This window comes from Danio rerio, chromosome 15 (genome assembly GCF_049306965.1).
Source record: "Danio rerio strain Tuebingen ecotype United States chromosome 15, GRCz12tu, whole genome shotgun sequence".
NCBI classification, from domain to species: Eukaryota; Metazoa; Chordata; class Actinopteri; order Cypriniformes; family Danionidae; genus Danio; species Danio rerio.
In genome coordinates this window covers 21,797,537-21,823,007 of record NC_133190.1, presented here as the reverse complement: position 1 = coordinate 21,823,007, position 25,471 = coordinate 21,797,537, and the positions used below count along the sequence as shown (strand labels likewise).

The following is a 25,471-nucleotide window of genomic DNA, read 5'->3' as shown; positions in this document are numbered from 1 at the left end:
AATGCATTATGACAAAACATTATAAGAACTCGTTCAGCCATTTTGCATGTGAAGACTTATGCCATAAACAAATGATAAAATGTTGTGGAGGGTGAGACTTTAAGGACATTGCTGGACATTAAGCTCAACTGGGGCACAGTTCCCTCTCCAAAAAAAAAAATTATATATAGTTATAAATAAATAACAGTATTATTGTTATTATACAATTATTATTATAATAAATAAATAACAGAAATTATTCCTAAATGTAGCTGGAAAACAATCGAAAGACACTGGAGTGATGGTAAGATAATTTAAGAAATCTTTTGCATGAATATTAATTTTATTACAATGAAATTTTGTAGACAATACTATAGAATACAAAAAATATGTTTATAGAATTATCTGTTGTGTGTTGTCCTAGACCCGACTCATGGCAGAGAATTAGGTTTATTAAAACTGTCCTCCCTGACTCATCATCTCTCCTTTTTGCTTCATACAGTCAAGATCACGCAACACAATCTTACGGCAATTCGTAACTTTTTGATTTAGTAATTCGTACTATCTAATTTGTACAATTTAGAACAATTTGCTCATCACCCATCGACGGTTAGGGTTAGGGGTGGGGTTGGGTGCCACACCTCTTTTTTAAAACTGTACATTTTCGTTCAACTGAACTCGTACAAATTCGTATGAATTAGCCACTAAACTGACAAAACGTAAAATACTTATGTTTCCTTGTAACATCAGGCTGATCATCATCATATTATTTAAACTTTGTTTTGTCGACTTGCAAAACTCACTGAGTGACGACACCTCCACATAAAAGACGTTGGTTTCACAATGCATGAGCGGCGCGGCTATTTTTTTGATGTGCATGTTCACAACTGGTACTTACACTAAGAGCAGAGCAGCGCGTCAGCGTCAAGCAGGAGTGGCGTGCGTGAGGCGCACGGTATGTTTTTTTTGTGCACATGCTCAGTTAGCTTTTTGATTCAACTGCATTACATTCATCAGCGTTGGTTCGGTTGCAAAGAATAACGTCGTTATTCTGGGATTAGCAACGCCCCTGGTGAGACTATTCAGACAGAGAGTGATATAATACATTTTGATCAACATGAAGCAATTGATATTGTAGGAAACATCCGAGAATTGCGCATATTTATTTGGATGTACAACAGCATTTGCACCTTGTTCAAAGGAATAAGAAACTGCCTTTTTGATGTGCACAAGTGACACGATCAAAAGATTCAACAATTAGATTTGAGAATTTCAATGCTGATCTGAGAAATGGACCAAAGCGACTGAGAAAAGATAGTAACTGTTCATTAGTGGATATAAAGTATAATCTTCTGCATCCTGCATCTATAATCCTACCCAAAACCTAAACCCAACTTCTACCTTACAAGAACTATTAATAAACAGCTAATAGTTTATTAATTATTAGTTATTAATTGTAGTTCATTAAGCTAGTGGTTTTAGTTAATGATTTGTTAAAACCACGAATAGTGATCTAAACTAATGTTACAAAAATAAAATAATTAAAATGATTTAGAAAGACTTTTCTTATATTTACTAAGGTTAAATAATAAACAGTTACAATATTCGATGTTTTTACAATTTGAAATCTATTTTTATGTTTTAATTTTTTTTTTAAATGTAATTTATTCCTGTGATGCAAAGCTCAAACTTTATTATCTTAAATACAATATTAAGTGTCACAGGATCCTTCAGAAATCATTTTAATATGCAAATTTGCTGCTTTAAAAAACTGACATTTAAAGCTGAACACAGCTGTACATAAAACACTTTTGTTAGTTAATGAATGTAATGTTTAAAAATAACAGAATTTATTTCCATTTGAAATTGATTGTAATATTATAAATGTACTTGCTGTCACTTTTGATTTGTTTATATATTTTGAATATTTGTATGTGTAAAGTATTCTTCAAAAATAAAACATTTAAACCAATTTTATTAAACAAAATAAATATGATCATAGAGCTGATTATTGCATCAATTGTGTAGATCAGCACAGACGACTTTAGTTTTAAAATATGCAGTTTACAATTAATTTTTTAAACATTCAGAATGATTTATTCAATCTGATCATCAGTAACAAAATACATTAATAACACTTTAAAATAATGGTCCAATAATTAATGTTAGCCAGTGTATTTACTAACATGAACAAATGATTAGTATTACATTAATTACAGTAGTATTCATGTTTGTTAACATTAGTTCATGTTCTGGAAGTTAAATAAGGTTAGTTTGTTAACTCACTATGCATTAACTGATGTTAACAAGCACAAAATTTTCCCTTTTTTTAGTGCATTAGTTAATATTTAACTATGAATAATACATGCTTTACATGATTATTCTTACTCAATGTTAGAAATGACATGAACTAACATTAACTAATGGACCATTACTCTAAAGTGTTACCAATACATTTGTGTGACAATTTCTCTTTTAAAATAAATGCTGACCTTTTGAACTTGCTATCAAATTCATCAAAGAACCGTAGAAAGGATCACAGTGTGTAAAAATACTAAGAAGCACAGCTGTTTTCAGATTTCATAATACACATTCAGCTAGCAGCAAGTCAGCATATTTAAATTACTCCTAAAGGATCATGTGACAGTGAAAACTAGAGTAATGATTCTGAAAATCCTGCGTTGACACTAATCTAAGCAGCATTAGTCGTATTAAACCAATCAAACCAGCATTTAATGTCTTTTAACTGCATTAAAATATAGCTGGCTGGCACGAAGGCTATATGGCTAGCATGGTCGCCTCACCGCAAGAAGGTCGCTGGTTTGACATTTCTGTGTGTAGTTTGCATGTCCTCCCCATGTCTGTGTGGGTTTCCTCCGGGCGTAATGTTTTCCTCACAGCCCAAAGATAAAACAGGGAATAAGCCAGATAAAAGTGAGTGAATGAACAGCATTTTTAAATCAAATGTATAGTCTTGCTGTATTTTCAATCAAAAAATTCAGGCTCTGTCCACATAAAATCCAATTTTTTAACTGTACTGACTACAAATTTTAATCAATACATACTATGTTAAATGAGGCACATGCAATGCACAAAGTAATGCACATGTAGGGATAATGTTGCTACTGTTTTGGTGTGCATTATTGTTTTTTAACAATTTAATGGACTGGAGTCATTTTTTTCTGCAAACATTTTCTAGTTCTAACCCATTCTAACTTTTGTTTTGATCAGATAATTTAAAAAAAATCATTTGAAATAATCAAAACCATTTGGCGTATTAAGCAGCCATGCTGAAAATCACCCTGGAACTACATTAGCTGTGCGTTTATCTGAAAATAATTGCACAGCTTCATCATAATGTTCATCAGCCAATCAGAATCAATCATTCAACAGCCCTGCACTACACTGTAAACACTGATTCATTGGATTTACTACATTTTTCTTAAGTTGTTTGCAAACAATTTAAATGGGCTGAATTAAAACAAAGAAAGTACCCAGCAGGCACAGAACGTCAACAATGATGTCAGATTGCCGTTTTACCCCAACGTCATGAGACGTTGCATTTTGTTTGGAAATGAAAATTGGGTTGACGTCAGAATCCAAAATCAGGCCGATGTCAATGCCCAACTTCCAACCTAAAATCAACCAAATATTAACATCTAACGATGTTACAGCTTGATGTTGTGTGGACATTACCACTATGACATCTATCAGACGTTGGATGTTGGTTGCCATACCTGATAAATAAATGTCAGCATTTGACGTCAATATAACATTGATTTAAAATGTTGGATTTTGGTCACTTTCCAAAACAACCTAAAATCAACCAAATGTCAACGTCTAATGATGTTACAGCTTGATGTTGTATGGATGTTACCATTATGACATCTATCAGACATTTGATGTTGGTTGCCATACCTGACGAACAAATGTCAGTATTTCACGTCAATATAAAGATGATTTATGATGTTGGATTTTCATCAATGCCCAAAGTCCAACCTAAAATCAACCAAATATCAAAGTCTAATGATGTTACCATTATGACTTCTATCAGACGTTGGATGTCGGTTGCCATACCTGACGATAAAAGGTCAGTATTTGACGTCAATATAACATTAACTTAAGATGTTGGATTTTGGTTGGATTTTCGTCAATGCCCAACGTCCAACCTAAAATCAACCAAATATCAACATCTAATAATGTTACAGCTTGATGTTGTGTGGACGTTACCACTATAACATCTATCAGACATTGGATGTCGGTTGCCACACCTGACGAATAACTCACGTTTGACATCAATATTAAGTTAATTTAAGATGTTGGATTTTTGTCAATGCCCAACTTACAACCTAAAATCAACCAAATATCAACTAACGATTTTACAGTTTGATGTTGTGTGTATGTTACCACTATGACTATGTCGGTTGCCATACCTGACAAATAAATGTCAGCATTTGACTTTAATATAACATTGATTTAAGATGTTGGATTTTGGTCACTTTCCAAAACAACCTAAAATCAACCAAATATTTATGTCGTTTGACGTCGTTATTGGATGTCAAAATAACATTGTTCATAGACACAGACTGAATTTTGGTCACCTGACATCACAACCTAATATTAACGTCTAACCTAATATTAACGTCTAACCTATGTTTCGTGCCTGCTGGGTAATTTGAACATTACTTAATTTAATTTGTTTAAATTCAGCCTATTTAAATAGTTTTCAACCACTTACCTTAAAAAAAAAAGTAAATCCAATGATTCCTGTTTGTTTATTATATAATAGATTTCATTGTTATTGTATCATTTTTCATTAGCCTCAAGTTTGACTTTGACCAAATACCTAAAACTTCTCATACTGGCACGTTCTCTGAAGCGATAAAGAAAGCATGCAGAATATTTTACCAGAATAGAAAACATGCAAAATGTGTTCTCCAAAATATATCATGATGATTTCTGTTGACATGTTCGTTCCGATCAGCACAAATCTTTAGTGGAAATACACGGCGGTGCCAGCTGTTCACGAAAGCTGGCTTATACTTATCAACCATGCAGCAAATTTCCTCCTTGATCCCAGACACGTGGGGCTCCTGACAGGAAAGACAAATGTGTGCGCTTCTCCTGGTCATCTGTCTTCCTCTTTGTCACTCGTATTCATTCACAGAGTGGAGGTCCTGCCCTCAGCCTCTGCTTGTGCTGGGATACCTGGGTAAGGGACTAGATCCTAGCATAGAAAGAAATAATGTAGATAGACTCTGTAGAGCCACTTTAAATGTGTTTGCTATTGATATATGATAATGCTAGTTGCACAAACATTTCAAAAGATTATTTGGTCACAATTTATTTTAATGTAATATTAAATGCTGTTTACAAACCATTAACTAATACTTTTAGCTCAATAAACAACCAATTAGCTGCTTATTAATAGTTAGGAGTTGGGTTTGGGTATTGGGTAGGCTTAGGGATGTAAAATAAGACTGTACTTTATAAGTGCTAATAAACAGCTGCTATAATAGGCAGAAAATATACCAGTATTAATAGTTTGAATTGTTACTTAAACAAAAGTGTTACTGATTATTATTACTTTTACTCAACAAGGATAAATTAAACTTTACATTAAGTGGCCTTAATTACTTATGTAATTATATTTATATTTAAATTAATTTAGTACAATGCACATATTATGTACATTTTACATTGGAATTAATTAAAAAAAGAATATTAGCATCTATTACATCTGTAGTTAATTCTTGTATTTAGCTAAACTGTTGACCCATCTTTTACACCTTAACCCACCCTTAAAACTTCTTACACCACAAATCCTGCCCCTAACCTTACCTATATCTCAATTGACCTTTCTCTAAGCCCCGTCCTCCTTAGTTACTGTTGCTATGCCTGTCAAGCTTTCGTGTCTGGCATGTTTATTGCAGTATGTATGCGCCGGTGTTAGACATTCCCAGAGATATAATTAGTCATTTTTGGCGAACAGGTGAGACATCTGAGAAAGCCAGACAAAAAAGGACTGCAGTATGCATTCCAGGGGTATATTCACGACTCAACAGCCAACCGATTAGAAAATAACTTAATCAAAATTGAAGCTATAGGTTAGCCTGGCCACCTCATCCCCTGACCATTCAACAGCTTCTTGCTCATCAGGAGAGGTTACATTTAAAAATAATCTAATAATACCAAATTAAACCGTGATTTCTCTTTTTTTTTTTTTGCCAAAAATCCTTCGATTACTAACCAACGAGGAAACATGCATAGACAGTGCTTCTACATAATTTATTCATAGAAAGAAAAGCCAGAAAGGCGAAATTGATGGATTTTTACTGAATACTAGCATAATTTACTCAAATCAATGTACAGCACATATAACTGTCAGTATGTTTGTTTGCTTTTTATACCGTCTCTATTCTAATTTGCAGTTAAGTGGAAAATAAATAAATTAAAATGCAAATTAAAGGATGAATAGCAGCAGTAAACGAATAGATTTTCCATACCAGCAAATACTGACTAAATCTCCAAAAGACCGCCAAAAACATCAGGGAATTGTAGCTCTGACATGGGCATGAGGGATATAAATGACTAAAAAACAGCTGCGGGTGAAGTATATTGATTACAAGTGCTCAGATTGTGATCACATCTCGGTTTTGTTCTGTTGATGTGTGATTCGAATATTCGTAGCTTGAAACAGATGTAAATATGATTGCTATTAGTATGACTACTATGGCTTAAAAGGAGCAGTGCTCATAATATCAAGCGAAAAAATAAAAAAGACAGCTGGGAAACATAACCTGCCTTGTGTTCCTGTATGAAACACAGTTTAGATATTTGAAGAGGTGTGTGAGTTATTGCTGTCTATCACTGAATGTGTCAGGAATATTGAAAACAAAACCAACTCAACTGCGATCTTATAGCACCCCTCACACAGCTTGATCAAAGTCCCTTTAAGTATTCTATAGTATTTTGCTTGATCCACGCTGGCATTTCTCCCCTTGGGTTTTAGGTTTTGGAAAGGGAATAAAACGCCACCACTCTGTCCAAACTGTTATGATTCCAGTGTCAGATTTGTACAATCCATATGCACAACACTTTGGCTTGTTTCCCTCGCTCAAAAGCTTGACAGACTTCCTGCGCGTAGCTACGGTTGCTAAGTGATGATTGGTTTGTGGCGGTTTTCTGGTGTGGCTTACCGAAGGGTCAATTGCATCATCAGTGTAATGCAATACAAAATGAATCCAATAAGTACATTTGACTAATTTTTTATGTATCTAGTAGTTAAAGCGACTTAACATGAGCTAATAAGACTTCAACTTGAAGTAGCATGAGTCATATTTTCTTGAAAAAACACTTTTCATTTTATTTCTTTATTTTTTTTCCTGAAGACTTGAAAATCCAGCTTTGCATCACAGGAATAAATATTATTTAAAATCATATTCAAATAGAAAACACATTTTTAATTGTGATACTCTTTCACTATTTTTTTTTTTAAATCAATTAATACAGACTTGCTCAGCAGAATAGGCACCTACTTCAGAATGGGTGTGTAACTGTTTTTGTTAAATGTGAGCTCTGTATGTATGAACTTAGAAGAAAGAAGAAGAACAAAAACGAATCTATCTTTATTCATTCCATCATAATCATCAAATCTAAAATATTATAAATATCTAAATAAATAATTTGGAAAAAAGCTGAGAAAAATAATTTTTCCAAACAATACTTTAGAAGGATTAGCAAAACAGCAAAACAAGATGGCAAACAAGTTCATCGATATCATTTAAGCTTCACAGGTTCGTAACTGTATCATTGGATTTCTATCCATTTATATCACACACTTTGAATGTTATCACTCAATTAAACGGGGGCATTATCAGTGGTTATCAGCGGATAGATATTCTGCACTGTCCTTCTGCACCTACTATTAGGCTAAAAAGGCTGTTATCATCCACCCACATGGTTGATCAGCTATACTAATTGAGAATACTCCAGATCCAGATCTATTTTTTCATTACTGTGACGATTGGGTTTAGGGTTGGCGTAGGGGTAGACATTAATAAAATACAATCAATGGGAAATTTAATAAACAATATAAATAATTATTGTTAACGTCCTGCCGCAGCCATATGTGATCCACAGCTGATTAACCATGTGGATGGATTATAACAGCCTTCTGAACCTACCAGTAGGCCCCTACTGGCCCATGTCTATCAGCTGATAATCACTGATAATGCCCATTCAGTCTAGTGACAACATTCGAATCGACTGTTTAAATCCTGTTGAATGTCTGATGGTTATATTAGATTACATTTCTGTAAACAATAAGCTTCCAATTCTGGTTTTTGGATGTTTGAATTCTGTACAATTTTTGAAAATGCACATTTAGGGCCTCATACCATAACAGTGAAAACATGGAAAGAATAAAATCCTATCAACGTCAGGGAATTGTTGTAATACAATAGAAAATGCTGTTAATGGCAGAAGTAAAAAAATGCAGGCACAACAATTTTATTATGCACATTATTTTTTAATGCAGAGGTAAACAGATTTCTGTGAATATGTGAGACCTTCGATTAGCTGCTGTATGTAAAGAATATAAAAGTGCAATAAATGGTAAGTTTTTACACTCAAACAATCGTCACAATTCACTAAAACTATACACTCAATAAAATATTTATTGGTGCAGTGCAATCTGAGCTGCATCCAATGCTTTTTAATGCACTCACCTAACCACACCCCAACCCTACCATCACTGTGACATCACTCACTCCATTGAGTGCATTGTGTCTGACATTGCATCGCTGATTGATGCAATCTCAACTTGCATCATGAAGGCTGCATCCAGATACTATTGGCTTCTTCAAGCTACTTATTTAAAATGAGATGAATCAACACAATTCTTAAGGTTTTTACAGGAACAACTGAATTCTTTTATGTTCAATTTACTTAAATTTATACAAAAATTATTAAAGGGCCGTGAAACCCCCTCGTTTCAGCAGGGTGTTTTCACACCTCTACTTTGGAAAAAGTCAGAAAAGTGGGCGTGTCCAGCTTTGTTTAGGGGGGAGTGTCGGAGGAAGAAAAGAGGCATGGTGTGGGAGTGTCTATTTGGGAGCGCTGAGTTTCAGAGTCAAAATACACACACTCAGGGGACAAAGTGACTGTGTTTACATGGACATCTGTAGTCGAATTATTTGCCAAATTATTAAATGGTGGACTTTAACTGCAGTTTAGCTCTTTCATTCAGGGAATTCATTCATGTCCCTCGCGACAAACGAGATATTTGATTCGAGGAACTGCTCTAAGCGTGTATTTTTCATGCAATGTTTGATACCGCACGGCGAATGAGAGAAAAAAAACTCAGCATTTCCCGGAAACTTACATGCACACGGCAGGTAGCGTCAGAAAGCCGTGTATGTTATTCCGGTCACAAAATGCGGTGAAAATCCTACACGAGGTTAAAGTTTGGTTGTGGTGCTAACATGTTTACACTCGGTGCAATAGTTAACTTAGTTTGATGCAAACAAACTGAATAAACAAAGAGCACTGGTCGCTCACTTACCAAATCTGTAGAGACAGGACAATCCACAGCAACTAGAGCCGCGTCTTTATTAAGAGAAGACTAAAAGCGAATCCGGATCTCAGCGTTTGCAGATGAGAACAGCTCTCAGGTAAACAATAATCCTCCTTAGACACGCAAGTTATTGTTTTCGCGCGTCGCGTACACTGTTAATCCACACGTGACTCCAGCTGAGCTCTCACAGAGAGAAAATGAAAACAAAACTTAATTGCAGCAAACTATAAAAGCAACACTTCACGCTTGTTTTGCCAACACAACGTGGCGTCTCAGTCGTCTAAACACTATGACAGTAATGAATATTAATGAAGTTGCACAATAGGGCGCGCTGATTGGTTTGAACCAAGCTTTACTCATGCATTAATTCATCACACTGTAAGACGTAATAAGACACACTCTGGCACAGACGTCCAGTCTGCACGCTGGAATACACGCTATTATGTCATGGCCGTGACGCAGCTTAAAAAATTTGTTTCAAACCGGAAGTACGAATTTGCTTGAAATAACGCAAAAACAACCAATTTACACCTTTTAGTGAAATATAGGTGTCCTAATAGTGTGTCCTAATGTGTTTTGGTGTTTCGTGACCCTTTAAATTAACTTAGTCTATTTGTATTAGGACAACATGAAGGATTAATGTGGAACACATGTATTATTTTTTTTTTCAATATCAAGGGCTATTGATAATTAATTAAGTGTTAATTGGATTGTGTGTGTTGGTAAAATACTGTCAGATATAGATATACAGAAATGTGTTCTGGTAGAGTTCAAAACTGGCTAGAATTATATCCTAATCTTCCCGTCTAAACAATAGTCGATCATGATTCTTTTAAAAACACATAACATTTATACATCCCACCGCACCCCTAACCTCTAAAGAATGAGGTTTACCATCTGCACGCAATGTCTGTCAACAAAAACAACAAAAGAGCTTAATATATAAGCATTTTTTAGCAATCAGCCATTTGTATCAATGTGTGTTAGCGAGATTAGAGTCATTCAATATCCCAAGCATATCAGTCTAAAAGCATATCAAAAATCATCCTGCCTCTTTCATCTTTTTGTTGTTGTTGTTGTTGTTATTCCCTCCCATTGTTGAAATTATGAATCATGCGGCACTACTGTTAAGAGTCTAGTATTTTATTCAGTGTAGAAGCACAGCCATCCTCACATTCTTCTTTTTTTTTTTTAAAGAAGAGCTCATTTAATGAAGCCAATGGTTTTAAGCGACACCTCATTAGTGTAAAAGTGGCAGTAAAATCTGCAAAGCTCAGTTTGTGGTCCCTGTGCTTCTGGCCTCAGCTTGGGGTCACTGAGGAATTTGAGTTGGGCTGCTCATCACTGCAGGCCAATCAGTGCAGACAGAAGCTTCAGCAGCAGATGGTCCACTGCAATCTCTGCCAGCACCATCATAATCACAAAAATACAGTTTTTGTTCTCTGGGTTTACGCTTTTAACTTTTCATCTTTCTTGCCACTCTCATACTGGGAAAGTAGGCTGTGTTTTTGATAACATATTAATTATATGGGGTATATGCAGAGGGGAAAATAAGTACTGTGTTGAACACTTCACAATTTTTCTGAGAAAACATTCCTAAAGGTGCTGTTGGCTTAAAATTTTCCCTGAATGTTGGCAAGAAATCCATATATGCAAAGAAAACTAACATAATTCGTTTACAAATTAAGTTATGTGTAATAAAATTAAATGACGCAGGGAAAAAGTATTGAACACATAAAAAAAGGGAGGTGTGGAAAGTCGATGAAAGCCCAGACAGCAGCTGAAATCTCTCAGTAGTTCTTCAGCAACCCTCTGCCCTACGTTGTAATTGTAAATTAATATTAGCTGCTTCAGTCTAACGTCTACATTATCAGGATAATAAAAAATGAAACCAGAGTGGACATTTCAGCAAGACAATGATCCAAAACACAGCCAAGGAAACTCTCAAATGCTTTCAGAGAAAGAAAATCAAGCTGTAGAATGGCCCAGCCAATCACCTGACCTGAATCCAATTAAAATACAAAATAAAGATAAGATTTGATAGACAAGACCCACAGAACCATCAAGATTTTTACACTCTGTTGAAGTCTGTGAAAAACTCACACTTCATTCTTCATATAAGAGGCGTCTTTAAGCTGCCATATAAAAAAGCCTTGTATATAAAGTATTAAATACATTTCAGTAGTTCAGTACTTTCTCCTTGTGTCATTCCATTGTTATTACACAACTCATTTTTCAGATTTTTTATGTTTAGGTTTTTTATTTTAGTGTTTGTACAGTTTGTGTTTTTACTAGGGATGTAACGGTATCAGAATTTCACGGTACGGTAATACCTCGGTATGAATGTCACGGTACGGTATTTATTGAATCATTTACAGGAAAAACAAAACTTTTGAAAATACTCCAAAAAAGTGCCAAAAGTGTCAATGACATACAAATTAGCCATCTATCTGTAAGCTTTGAAACAGGAACTTCAATTTTAATAACAAAAAATTATTAAACCATGTAAAAAAATAAAGTTTCAATTTAGTATTGTTGAAAACTCATCACATTCAACATTTAATCACTCACTCACTTACTTAGATAGAGATGGGTTTAAAGGAAAATTATCATATAACTATAATCTGGTAAAAGCTGGTATCTCTGGGCATTTACAATGTCCCCTGCAACAGAAAAAAACCCTCTCATTTGGGACTGAGGATTCTGGGACAGAGATATGACTTGGCCCAGGTTGACAGCAGTGGGTAACATTGTGCATTGTCTTTCCCCCACTTGAGAAGACAAACCATGAGTGAGATAGAGGTTTCTTTGCGGTACAAGTCAATGTCTGCATCAATCTGAACAGTTTACTGTGTTTCTGCAGTCCCCATGACTGCTATTAGTCGTATTCCCCAACTTGCAGGCACGTGCACACATAGGGCTCAACCTGTGCAGTGCACATGCCCTTTTTAGTCTTGGATAGAAAGTGCCCTTCCAAAACGATCAAAAGTGCCCCCGCGACGCGACACAACCTCCGTCCAGCCCTTCAGTAGACAACACTGCTCTTGAGTATGCGCGCTCAACCCCCCCCTCGGCGCTTTACAATACGCGCGCAACAACACAGCTGATCAGAACGCGCGCGACAACACTGCTATTCAGTACGCACGCGGCGACAACACCCGCTTTAGGTTCGATCATTTCCATCTTTTTTTCATCTCCGCTACTAGCAGCACACTCCATTTCCGCATTACTGGATCTGTAGCGACAACAGACCGCAAAGGATTATGGTCACGCCTGGGCTGATGGGAAATGTAGTTTAAGCTACCTCCCGTTCGCTTCATTCGCCTGAGCAAATTTTCTCAGAAGACCTATAGTTTTACCGAGTCATGTGACTTCGGTAATATCGAAAAAAATTAATATTGCGGTATGACGGTATTTACAATACCGTTACATCCCTAGTTTTTACCCAAGTAAAAAAAAAAAAACATGATGTGTTCAACACTTTTTTTCCCAGTGTATATGTGTCGACTTCCTTAAAAGGCACCTATTTTACCCCTTGTTATAAGAGTGTCTCCAGTGTTTGTAAAGTTTCAGCTCAAAATACCTATCAGAGAACTTATTATAGGCTCCAGAATCTGCCCATTTTGGTGTCTGGGTATATTGTAGCTGTTTTTGTAGCCTGTGGCTTTAATTGCAAATGAGCTGCTTCTTCCCGTCCACCATTCCCACATGCAAGTCTGCTTCTCATCATGCGTTACATCAGATAAACAGCATTTAGTGATATAGACAGACTCGGATGAAGCGGAAATACAGCTCATTAGTCAAAAATACCAAGTAAGTTTATTTCATGTATTTGTGGTGGAGTTTATTAAAGCCTTTCTGAAATGATGAGTCCCACACAAATGCCGTTTGCGGTACACACACATTAGCATTTACTGACCCCAAGCGATTATAGCGGTTAGGAATTATATAATGATTTAACTTTTTATTATAAACATGATCTGTTTTAAAAACGTTTTAAACTTATAAAAATCACAGAGACTTGTAACATATGTTTAACCCCAGTTTCTTTGCAAAAATGTTCTGTGGACATATGTACATGTTATCATAGAAATATGGTGACTGTGAATCAATTCAGTGGGCGGGGAAACTGCACTCTAACATCACTTTGTAGTGGGCCTCAAAATCACTGGGATTTGGGTCCTATTTTAACGTCAGTATATTTTTAAAAAGAAACTTGTTGGGTTTATATCACTCCAATATGATAGTTGACACTATACATACAGTTCTGTCCAAACAGCCTAAAAACTTTTTTTGGAACTCCTGTGTGTTTTTTTTTTTTTTTTGTATTTGAAACTATTTAAATTGTTTTAATTATTTCATAATGTATCATTTCATTTTCAAATACATTTGATGCAATTTTAGTTTAGGTCAATTTTTCTTATTATATTTAAATAACTACTATTTTCCACAAATTATATAGTAGTGTTTCGCCTTATAAAATCACACCTCTTCAAAAATTTCATTGGTAGAAAATCAAACTGAAGTAAAAGTAAATTAGTTGCCCAAAAAATTAATGCAATTAAATGTGTCTGTTCTAAATACTACTCAAAGTAAGACGTTGGCCTTGTTAAAGTATTCGAGTAGTGATTAATTCGCTGTGAAAATTATTTCACTTTATACCGTGCAAATTTAACATTTTTTGCTTTAAATCAGTTGCACTTTCATTTAAGGGTGTCGCAAAGTATAGATGAAATGATTTGCCATTTATAGACAATAAAATTTTTTTTATTTAAATATGAAATTAATTTATTGGCGTCACAAACTAAGCTTGTCCAACACTGTATTTGAAAACGTTACATTCTGTAGTGCATTTAGTCATTATTTTGCAATTTCAGTCATCACAGTGCATCCTTCATCTTCTCAACAGTGACGTGTATGATTAAAGCCTGGTTTATACATCTGCATCAAGTGATTGGTGTGACCCACAGTGCATTCAATGCACGTAGCCATGCATTTATACTTCTGTGCACTGTTTGTGTTCCTCTGCAATAACACTTCAGAAACACTAGCTGGCAGTGTTTATGTTTCTCTGTGTCGAATTTCTTCACTGGTGTTTTGTTTTTTCTGAGCGCTACCTTAATGTACAAATGGCTCAAACTCGCTCATTTTGGAGCAGGAATCGGCAGACGTGCAACAACTTTAATCATAAGGTAAACCAACACAATCTCACGGCAATTCGTAACTTTTTCATTTAGTGGCTAATTCGTATGAATTCGTACGATCTAATTTGTACAATTTAGTACGATTTGCTTATCCCCCAATGACGGTTGGGGTTAGGGGTGGGGTCAGGTGCCATGCCTCCTTTTTAAAATCGTACCATTTCGTACGACTGAACTCGTACGAATTCGTACGAATTAGCCACTAAACTGGCAAAACGTAAAATACTTACGTTTTCTCGTGAGATCATGCTGGGTAAACACAAAACAACAATTTCCATCTAGAGCTCCTTCACAAGACTCCACAATTGTAAGCACTCGGGCTCTCGGTCCCGCCCACAATCGTCAGCGCTACAAAGATGACCAATCACAGAGCTGTGTTGTTGCGACGTGATGTTACATTTTTTGAAATGTGCACGTCTGCATTGCTGAGGGCCACTGTGAGGGCTCTGCGACCAAGCATAGGCTGTGCTGGAGCATACGCAGCTTGAAACAGAAGTATAAATCAGCCTTCACAGTGTCTTGCTCATTGCATGTAACACATTTGTGTCTTCTTGGACGGTTTTAATGCTTCCACTCTGAACATGTTTGCTGCATTCATAATGCGTCCAAGTCTTAAGGTCTGTCTGATGCGATTTTTTTTTATGCACGATTTGAGTCAAACAAAAAATAAATATATAAAGGTAATGACTGGGGGTTGAAAGAAAATTGCGGAATAAAAATACAGATGCTGTGCAGCACTAAAAATGTAAACAATTAAAACTGCACAATTTTCTAACTACTTAGTAAAGAAAAACCACATAATTACATTAATTTGAGCATTTGTAAATAGTAATTAATTACTTTACACAACTGAACATGCTAATAACACTTTCCTTGAGTGCCAAATCAGCATATTATTATGCTTTCTGAAAGATCACATGACTCTGAAGAATGGAGTAATCATGCAACATTTTCAGCTTTGAATCACAGGAATCATATTTAGTTTTAAAGGATGTTAAAACAAAAATGCTATATTATATTCTTATAATATTTCCTAATATTACAGCTTTCACTTTATTGTTTTGCAAAAGAAAAAGTACAAATGCTCACACATTGAACACCTAATACATGTAGCATGTCTACTCATGTGTATATCGCATAAAACATTAATAAACATAGTAATTGTGTGAATTGTGTTTTTCCTAAAAGTCCTAATTCTAGATGAAACACCCACAGATGTAGAATCAAAAGTCCCCTGCACTTTAGTATCAGTCAAAACATAGATCTAGAATGGTGGAATTTATTGTAGGGACTTAATTCAGGGCTGCTCAACCCGGTTCCTGGAGATCTACCTTCCTGCAAATTTCAGTTGCAACCCATAACAAACACACCTGCCTGTAATTATCATGTGCTGCTTCAGGTGTTGTTCATCAGGGTTGGAGCTGAACTCTGTAGGAAGGCAGATCTCCAGGAAGAGGGTTGAGCACCCCTGACCTAATTGATGTTAACTGAAGACTATATCAATGCTGGATTCTGTTGTTCCAGATGAGAGGCAAGGAACCCTTCGGCTTAGCAACCTCACCAAAAGCATGTCCGGCAAATATGTTTGCCGTGCCAGTAACACAGCTGGAACAGACAGCTGCCATATCAATCTCGAGGTCTCCACACGTAAGTAACCCTCACAAAGGCTGATTTTATGTCAGAGGTTTCTGCATTCTCTATATTGGTCATTAATTTGTCCCTAATGTGACTGCAGCTAATAATGCATGGGTCATTGCTGGGGCCACGGTGGGATCAGTGGTGGGTCTGATGGCTCTGGTCTTATTCCTGATATTTATCCTGAGGAGAAACCGGGACACTGAGGAGGAGATGGCCAATGATATCAAGTGAGCACCTACCTTATATGTCATCATAAGCACCGATTCCACCTGGTATTAACATATTCAGTGGTACAGCCCAGTGGTACTATTTAAACCTGGTATTACCTTGTGTTCAAATGTGTTGTGTGTTTAAATTTTATTAAGACCCTTCCAACTTACATGCCACATCACCCTGCTGCCCAAGACTGGTTACTCCCTGAATCTAAGTAGGGCTGAGCCTGGTCAGTACCTGGATGGGAGGCCACATGGGAAAAGTAGATTGCTGTTGGAAGTAGTGTTAGTGAAGCCAGCAGGGGGCGCTCAACCTGTGGTCCGTGTGAGTCCTAAAGCCCCAGTATAGTGAAGGGGACAACATACTGTTAGTGAGCCCCGTCTTTCGGATAAGACGTTAAAGCGATGTCCTGACTCTCTGTGGTCGTTAAAAATCCCATGACACTTCTCGTAAAGAGTAGGGGTGTAACTTCGATGTCCTTGCCAAATTCTCTTCATCGGCCCTTACCTATTAAGATCTCACAATCATCCCCATCCACCAATGGGGAACTTCTGGGAACTTTGGATGATTTAAATGGCAAAGGACCACCCACAATGCTGTCGATATGATTGACAGGTTAATCATCCAATCGTGCCTTGTTTTGTACCACGCCATGTTGAAGGGTGTATAAGTGTCCACACAATTAGAGCCCGGTATGCAATCGTTCATCACTCATCCATGAAGGTCTTTAAAATTTTACAACGACGCAAATGCTAAATGATCAGCAAAATGCATAGGAAATCAGTAGGAAATCATGTGGACATAGTTCAGAATTTTAGTTGTTATTTTAGTGACACTTTTTATCCAATCATTTGGTTGAACGTGTTTAGCCAGTAATCACCTACACTAAAAAAAGACATTTGCTGCAAAATAGGCTGAAACAACACAATCCTTAGTCAACAACTTCATTGTTTTATGTTTAATCTACTTAAATTTGTAAAAAAAATAAAAATAAAATAATGTTAACTTAAGTCCTTCATGTTGTCCCGACACAAACTGATTATAAGGGGCATTTTTACAGTGTGTACTCTTGATTTGCTGTTAGAACACTGGATAATTGTCTAATAATTATCCAGTGTTCTAACAGTAAATCAATAGTATTAGGCAATGTTTACTGGCAGAACACGTTCAACTCAAGACTCAGGCAACCCTAGTGTGATCTGTCAAAAGGATGGGCAGTAGACAGACTTTGGTATAAAAGGCGCCTGAGAGCTGACAACAGAATAGTTTTTATGCCAGGACCACTTCACCCAGAGAAAAGGAGTGGTTTAAAGGAGACTTCAGATCAAGGTTTGGAAGTGGTCTGTGCAAAAACTGGCTTCAGGAACAGTTTAGCTTTAAGCTGTAACAGCTTTGGCCAGAAAAAAAAACCTAATCTGCAGGACAGAAAGACTGCATGTTTTCTTTTCAGCATTTCTGAGCTGCGGAACAAGCCAGAAACCAAACTAAGTGAAGTTTATTTATAAACTTATTTTAAGAGGACCACGTGCTTATGACTGACCACAGCTGGTCCTGCATTAGCAATGCCGGATCTACCAATCAGATGATTGCTAACTCACTATAAATAACCAGAGTTTCTTACTTTAGTTATCTTCGTCATGAAGATTCCCCCATACAACCCCTCCTTATCCATGACAGGGCGGCACATCAGTCCAGTGGTTAGAAAAAAAAAAAACAAGTTCTTACTTGGCCAGTAGACGTTTCTGTGTGTTAACATGTTCTCCCCGTGACCGCATGGGTTTTCCCCCCCGAGTTCTCCAGTTTCCTCCCACAGTCCAAAACATGTGACATAAGTGAATTAACCCAACCAAATTAGCACCATCGATGAGCTCTTAATCAGCTATTCCCAATTGCCATTAGCCATATAATAATGGGGGAGTTCTCGAGACCTACCTGAGCTCAAACTCCCCTCCCGCCTTACAAACGGGAGGGAATGCCAGGCTAGAGGATACTATGAGCTCAGGGCTCTCTCCCGGGACAACATGCCAAACACGCTTTAGAATCAATCATCAGCTAAGTGTGATCTCTTGAAATGCAATAAAGGCGAACATTTCATCCATTTTCCAAAAGTATTTTTATTTTCAATTTAAATTTCATTTGCAGACAATTGTGTGAAACATACAGTAAGTGACTAATGCTGAATATTAGTTTTGGTTATTGTAAAGGAAAATGATGTTTGAAACTGTTTGCGAAATAAATGTGCTGTAAAAGGATAGTTGTTGAAGATCAATGAAAAGCTTGACTGTACACATCCATATTTCAGTCACCACTTGTACCAGTAAGCAATTTAAGGTCATATTGTCCAACGGAATCTTCCAATTTTAAACGAATGTTTGCACATTGCTTGTTTTGAAGTGTTCATTACAGTATCTTTTTCCTTTGCTTTAGGGAAGACGCCCAGGCCCCAAAACGTGTTTCCTGGGCAAAAAGTGGCACAGGCTCAGACATCATTTCAAAGAATGGCACACTGTCCTCCATAGCCACCAGCCCTCCTGTACGGGACCCTAACCATCCTCTGCAAAATAACCATTACCCATTCCCCCCTGGTGCTTCGGATACAGCCTCCATTCTCACCACCTCTGGCAGTACAACCACCTACCGCCTCCGCCCAGGGGAGCCCAACCCGCTGCACGGCTTGCCTGGATATAATGCCAGCAGCACACCAAATCACACACATCGCCACCATCACCACCACCACCGCCATCACAATCCCGGAGGAATCAACCCAAACGGTTCCTCAACATTAAGGACTGAGGGGCCACAGCCACAGGCTCCGCGCCCCCTAAACATGCCTATAAACAATGCCACTCTGTCCCGCATGGGAGCAGTGCCAGTCATGGTGCCCACCCAAAACCATGCCGGGTCACTTGTGTAGCTTCCCTCGAGTCAAACAATGTGCTAAAGACTATATATCCTTTTAGAAAGGGTTTTGACAGGGAAAGTTTTTTTTAGGTAAGATTGCAATCAGTCATGTTTTGTTTGTTTATAAGTGTAATGTTTTTCTTTTTTACTGAATTGCATTTGTTTTTTTATGCCTAAAAACTCTTTAATCATCTTTTCAAACTGTTTCACTAACCAAGAACAGTATTTTATTTTGCCAGTTTAACAGGGTGTTATACATTTACAATTCCAATTGCTGATGTCACTGATGATGTTGCTCTGTTTGTTTATGGCTTTACATTTATTCAGATCCCTTTTATGGGAATTTACACTGTGTAGGTAGTTGCAACACTATATTAATGCTTTTAAGTAATTGCATTATGAAGCCAAGATGGTGTGGAAGGACATCACAATGTACTGTAGCATGACTCTGCATTGTGTGAGATCATGAGCAGGAAGCTATAAAGCAATCCTGAACAAAACGAAGCTTCTGTACCTTCGGCAAGTGCACTTTGTGAATTGTGTTTGTTTCCCTATAACAGTTGCACAAGTACTAAATCACAATGTCTAGGGGGTTGACCCAGATGTGATAAAAGAACTGCATTAGGCCACAGATCCTGCTCTCCAGGTTATCAAGGAGATGGCTAGAACCATTGACCATTCTGTGGTAGCCCAGAAAAGACATCTATGATTAAAGGCTACAGGCAGCAAGGAAATAATCTTCCCTCAGTAAAGTTCTGGCTCCAGTGGTGTCAGGCTTTTGACTCTTCTGAGAGCAAACAGTCCATACCTCACCTTATGGTGGCCGCTTTCCTTCAGTGCCCTCAGAGGCTCGTCCTAGGTAGCATACTTCATGCCAAGACAGAGGCTCTAGGACAGGGATGTCAAACTCACTTTCTGGAGGGCCGCAGCCCTGCAGTTTAGTTCCAACCCTAATTAAACACACCTGATCAAACTAATTGAGTCATTCAGGCTTGTTTGAAACCTACAGGTAAATGTGTTGGAGCAGGGTTAGCACTAAACTGTGCAGGGCTGCGGCCGTCCAGGAATTAAGTTTGACATCTCTGATCTAGGAATTACAGTTTTTCTCAGTTGCTTTGGTGCATTTCTCACAACACTATTTACATTTGCACAACAGGTCATGCACTTCTCAAAACAATTAGTCATTTGTGCACATCCTAGTAGCAGTTTCTCATTCCTTTCAGCAAATTGCAAATGCTTTTGGACATGCATCAATTGCTTTCGTGCAACTCTCTGCTATTTATAACATTATCATTTGCTTATGTCATGTCAGTCAAAATGAACTAAACTTGTGAATCCTGAATAGTCATTCCATATAAAACTAATAGTCCTCATTTCGTTACTTGAGTCATCACATACAAAAATGTTAAACTAGTTGTCAAAATCTTGCAGGCTAATTTTATTTAAAAAAAATTACATTTTTATTTTACTGAAAATGTCTTCTAAATTGAACAGTTTCATGAATGATTTACAGACCTGTGTATGTAAGTTGGTTCAGTTCCAATATGTTCTGCAATATTGTTTACAGTTATTGTTTACAGTTGTGCACAGCTCTACCCAAAGAAAGTTTATGTTTGTTGTAAATAAGGGTGTATTTATTCTTCTGCACAATGCTGTGAAAAAATTCAAATTGTAAAGAGAAAATGCAGAAAAAATGTGAAACATACATTTTCAGTGTCTTGTACTCAGATACACTCACTCAATGCAGTGATGTCTAACTTTACTGTAGTTTTCAATTGGCTGTTCTAATAGTATATAGTACTATCTTGAGCATTTTCAGGAAGTTTCACCAAAATATGACTTTTTTGCATTGAAAAAACGTACAGAGTAAACTGACAAAATAAAAACATTACAAAGCCATTTGACTATCTTGTTCATAAACATTGGTGCCAGGACTTTTAATTTTGATAATACTGATGCTTTGATTGACATGAATACTTGCTTTTGAGGAATGAACTATCCATTTTGAGCATGTGACGCACTTTTGCAGGTTATCAGCTAGGTTTTGCCGTTTGTACTAATTGTTTTGAGAAATGCATTAACTGTTTTGCAGAAATGTACTGGTGTTGTGAGAAATGCACCAAAGCGACTGAGAAAAACTGTAAGACCCCACCCAGAAGTTTTAGAGCTCATTTAGGTGAGGTGGCACTTAAAACTTTCTGCCTAACTGCTCTGCTCTGTTTACTGGGACTAGGTCAGCTGCTAGTAGCTCTGTTTGTGATTGCCAAATTAAGGTTCTCAGATGTATTATCTCTCCCCGATAGCTCTCCTTGTGACAGTCCCATCAGGAGGAACATTCTGTTAGTTTCTAAGGGTGCCCAATTCATAAACTCTAGTCTTTCAATTGAGGTTGTTCAGAACATACTCCTCTCTATAGCTCCCACCATGAAGAAATGATATACTACAGGATGAACATTTTTCATTTCTTAATGGAGGTGATCATCACTTCAACCAAGTTTTTCAAGGTTATTACCATTCATTCTATTCACTGAGTAATAAGTCCATAGGCATAACCTTTTATTAAGTGGCTTCCCTTGTGGCACCTTAATGCTGAGGCCTGCTAGCTTGTTGAAAGTTCAGGTATCAGGTACCAGGTATCTAGCCACAGTCCCAAATGGTCTTTCAGTGGCTCTTTTTGAACAATTACAGTCAGTTGAATAAAAGTTTCTTACTCTCAAGTCTATCTTCTTACTCTCGAGAGAGTGAGGGACCTACATGTCCTGGAAACCAAGACCTCTTATTCTGACTATGCACTTGGTATGGTAAAAGCCTTTCAGTACCCTAGAGCAGTTATGAGAAATCTTAAGCAAATGGATAGTTGAGTGTATGTCAGTTTACTTATGAGGCCTATTGACAAAAGTCATCTTTGAGTTTCAGGACACACTCTACAAGGAGTTTGGCAGCTTCTAAAGCTCTTCTGTCAGGTGTGTCCTTGCAAGAAGTATGTGACCCTGGGCTACCCCATACACATTCTTATGATTTTACCAACTGGACCTGAACTCTGGAGTTCCAGGTGCTTATGTGTAACTGTGACTCCAATTCACACTAAACAGGCATTGGTCAGTACAGTGGAATGGGTATTCTATTTCCTATAGAGTAGCAATTTCTAACGCAGTACAAGCTCCCTTAAAAGGGATCGTCTCTGGTTACATTTGTAAACGTGGTTTCCTGAGAGTGAATGAGATGGCCTGACATACTTCCTGCCAGCCTGTGATTGACTTACTTCAGGCCAATCAGAAGCTGACATTCTTTGGTTCTGGCATGTTTTATAGCTTCCGGGTCAACATACTTTGTTACATTGTGATGTTCGGCCACACTATTGAACTGATTTGATGCATGCTTCATGACGCAATCACACAAGGTGTTCCCATAGCATTGCAACTACCAATGCAGAATCTCATTGGCTCTCAGGGAAACGTTAGGTAACCTGAGATGTTAGGTTGTCGTTTGGTTCATTTTATGACAACAGTTCATAAATCTTTAGCATCAGCTGTTCTTCTGCCTCTTGTGCCTCCATTTCTCTCAGGAGTTTCCTCTTTTCCTGTCAAGAAGTTGACAGATTTCTGAAGCAGAGCAATTTTATTTTATTTTATGATTGTTCAGAGGAATTTACAGATTCAATGAGAGAAAAGGGACAACTAAAATAAACAAGAAAATGCCCATGAATATGCCGTCTTAAAACGTTTTATGATGTGGATGTAAAACAAAAACAATGCCAGAAACTGCCATGCTTGTTCAATGGAGCAGGAAGGGCCCTTAATTTATGAAAGATTTGTTACATGGAAGTGTTCGTTCATTCATTCACATCGTCATGGTAACGTAAGAAAAACTAGCCTTGTGGTTTAAAGACTTGAATATTGGGAGCAATGTTATATCATTTTTCATAGTTTTATATTTGTTTTAATGCTGAATGTTATTATCTGTTCAGTGAATAATGCTGTTGAAGATAGCTACTCTGTTATTAGGCTTTTCCACACATTTTATTTTAAAATTGCATCATGTAGAGTAAAAAATGTCATGCCTGTCCACATTATGGAAGCAGAGACGTGAGAAAAAGGCTTTGGGTGGAATATGCCTCTGCGAGGTAGTGTTCAAGTGTTCTAGTACTTGTTTTGACTGCTTACTTTAATATTTCCTATACACAATTGCATTGTAAAACGTGTTCAGAACTTTTATTTTATAATACAGTGGATTAAAGAGTTAATCTATCACACTTCTTTGATGTGGTACCTGATTGACCTGATTGTAACAAAGTGTACTGACAACCATTATCTTAAAATTTACAACCAAACACTTTATTTTGACTGCTACATTGTTTCTTGCTTTCATTTTTAACTTGCCTGTAACTCCAAGAAAACTAAAATTCCTTCAGATATTTGATCCCAACTAGTACTTAAAATTTATGAGGAACAATTAAGGCTTTAACATTTAGATTACCATCTTGCTATATGCATTCAAGAGGTCTTGGGTTGAGATCTCGGACGAGTCCCCAACTACAAAAATAAGTTGTTGATGTTTCTTTTTTGACTTCTCTGTAACACCAGGGCGACGCAGTGGCGCAGTAGGTAGTGCTGTCTGCTACATTGTTTCTTTCTTTCATTTTTAACTTGCCAGTAACTCCAAGAAAACTAAAATTCCTTCAGATGTTTAATCCCAACTAGTACTTTAAATTTATGAGAAAAAAACACTATGAGGGCTGAAACATTTAGTTTACTATCCTGCTATATGCATTCAAGAGGCCTGGGGTTGAGATCCCGGACGAGCCCCCAACTACAAAAATTAGTTGTTAATCTTTCTTCCTTTCTTTTTTAACTTATCTGTAACACCAGGGCGACGCAGTGGCGCAGTAGGTAGTGTTGTCGCCTCACAGCAAGAAGGTCACTGGTTTGAGTCTCGGTGTTTCTGTGTAGAGTTTGCATGTTCTCCCTGCGTTCTCGTGGGTTTCCTGCGGGTGCTCCGGTTTCCCCCACAGTCCAAAGACATGCAGTACAGGTGAATTGAGTAGGCTAAATTTATCATAGTGTATGAGTGAAAGAGTGTATGTGGATGTTTCCCAGAGATGGGAGGCAGCTGAAAGGGCATCCGCTGCGCAAAAACGTGCTGGATAAGTTGGGGGTTCATTCCGCTGTGGCAATCCCGGATAAAGAAACTAAGCTGAAAAGATAATGAATAAATGAATGTAACACCTGGAAAACTAAAATTCATTCAGATGTTTGATCCCAATTAGTAATTTAAATTTACTACAAAAAACACTGTTATGGCTGCTACATTTAGTTTTACTATCTTGCTATGTGCATTCAAGAGGCCTTGGGTTAAGATCCCGGATGAGCCCCCAACTACAAAAATAAGTTGTTGACATTTCTTTTTTCTTTTTTGACTTACCTGTCTCTCCAAGAAAACAAAAATTTCATCTGATGTTTGACCCCAACTAGTACTTTAAATTTATGAGAAACAAAACACTATTATGGCTGCAACATTTAGATTACCATCTTACTATATGCATTCAAAAGGACTTAGATTGAGATTCCGGACAAGCCCCCAACTACCAACATAAGTTGTTGGCATTTCTTTTTTTCATTTTTAATTCATCTGTAACAACAAGAAAACTAAAATTCATTCAGATGTTTGATCTCAACTAGAACTTTAATTTATGAAAAACCAAAAAAACCCTATAATGGCTGCACATTTAGTTTACTGTCCTGCTATATGCATCCAAGAGGCCTTTGGTTGAGATCCTAGAAGAGCCCGCGATTTTTATTACTGTGATAACGATAATACTAAAGGAAGCAAGAATTTCTATTGAAGTTACAACTTACAACGAGTACCTTAAATATTAAGAGTAAGCATTTTATTTTCTATTTTTCATATTGTATTGTTTTATATACAAGAGACCTAGAGTTGTGAACCTGTATGAACTCCCTAT

The 25,471-nt window shown here is 37.0% G+C and overlaps 1 protein-coding gene across 8 annotated transcripts in view; it reads left to right on the top strand.

The window, feature by feature from the left end:
• The window catches only part of esamb (endothelial cell adhesion molecule b), a 94,404-nt gene extending 70,643 nt beyond the window's left edge, over window positions 1-23,761 (top strand). For 4 of the 8 annotated variants that reach the window (XM_021472935.3, XM_073923596.1, XM_073923595.1 and 1 more), the window contains exons 5-8: window positions 5,147-5,191; window positions 16,282-16,404; window positions 16,493-16,622; window positions 19,036-23,761. In XM_021472935.3, the coding sequence (XP_021328610.1) occupies window positions 5,147-5,191; window positions 16,282-16,404; window positions 16,493-16,622; window positions 19,036-19,522 (785 nt within the window). In that variant the 3' untranslated portion in view covers window positions 19,523-23,761. The remainder of the gene's footprint in view (window positions 1-5,146; window positions 5,192-16,281; window positions 16,405-16,492; window positions 16,623-19,035) is intronic. The other 4 variants (XM_021472936.3, XM_073923598.1, XM_068218794.1 and 1 more) reach the window with 1 other exon arrangement.
• The last annotated feature ends 1,710 nt before the right edge of the window (window positions 23,762-25,471 follow it).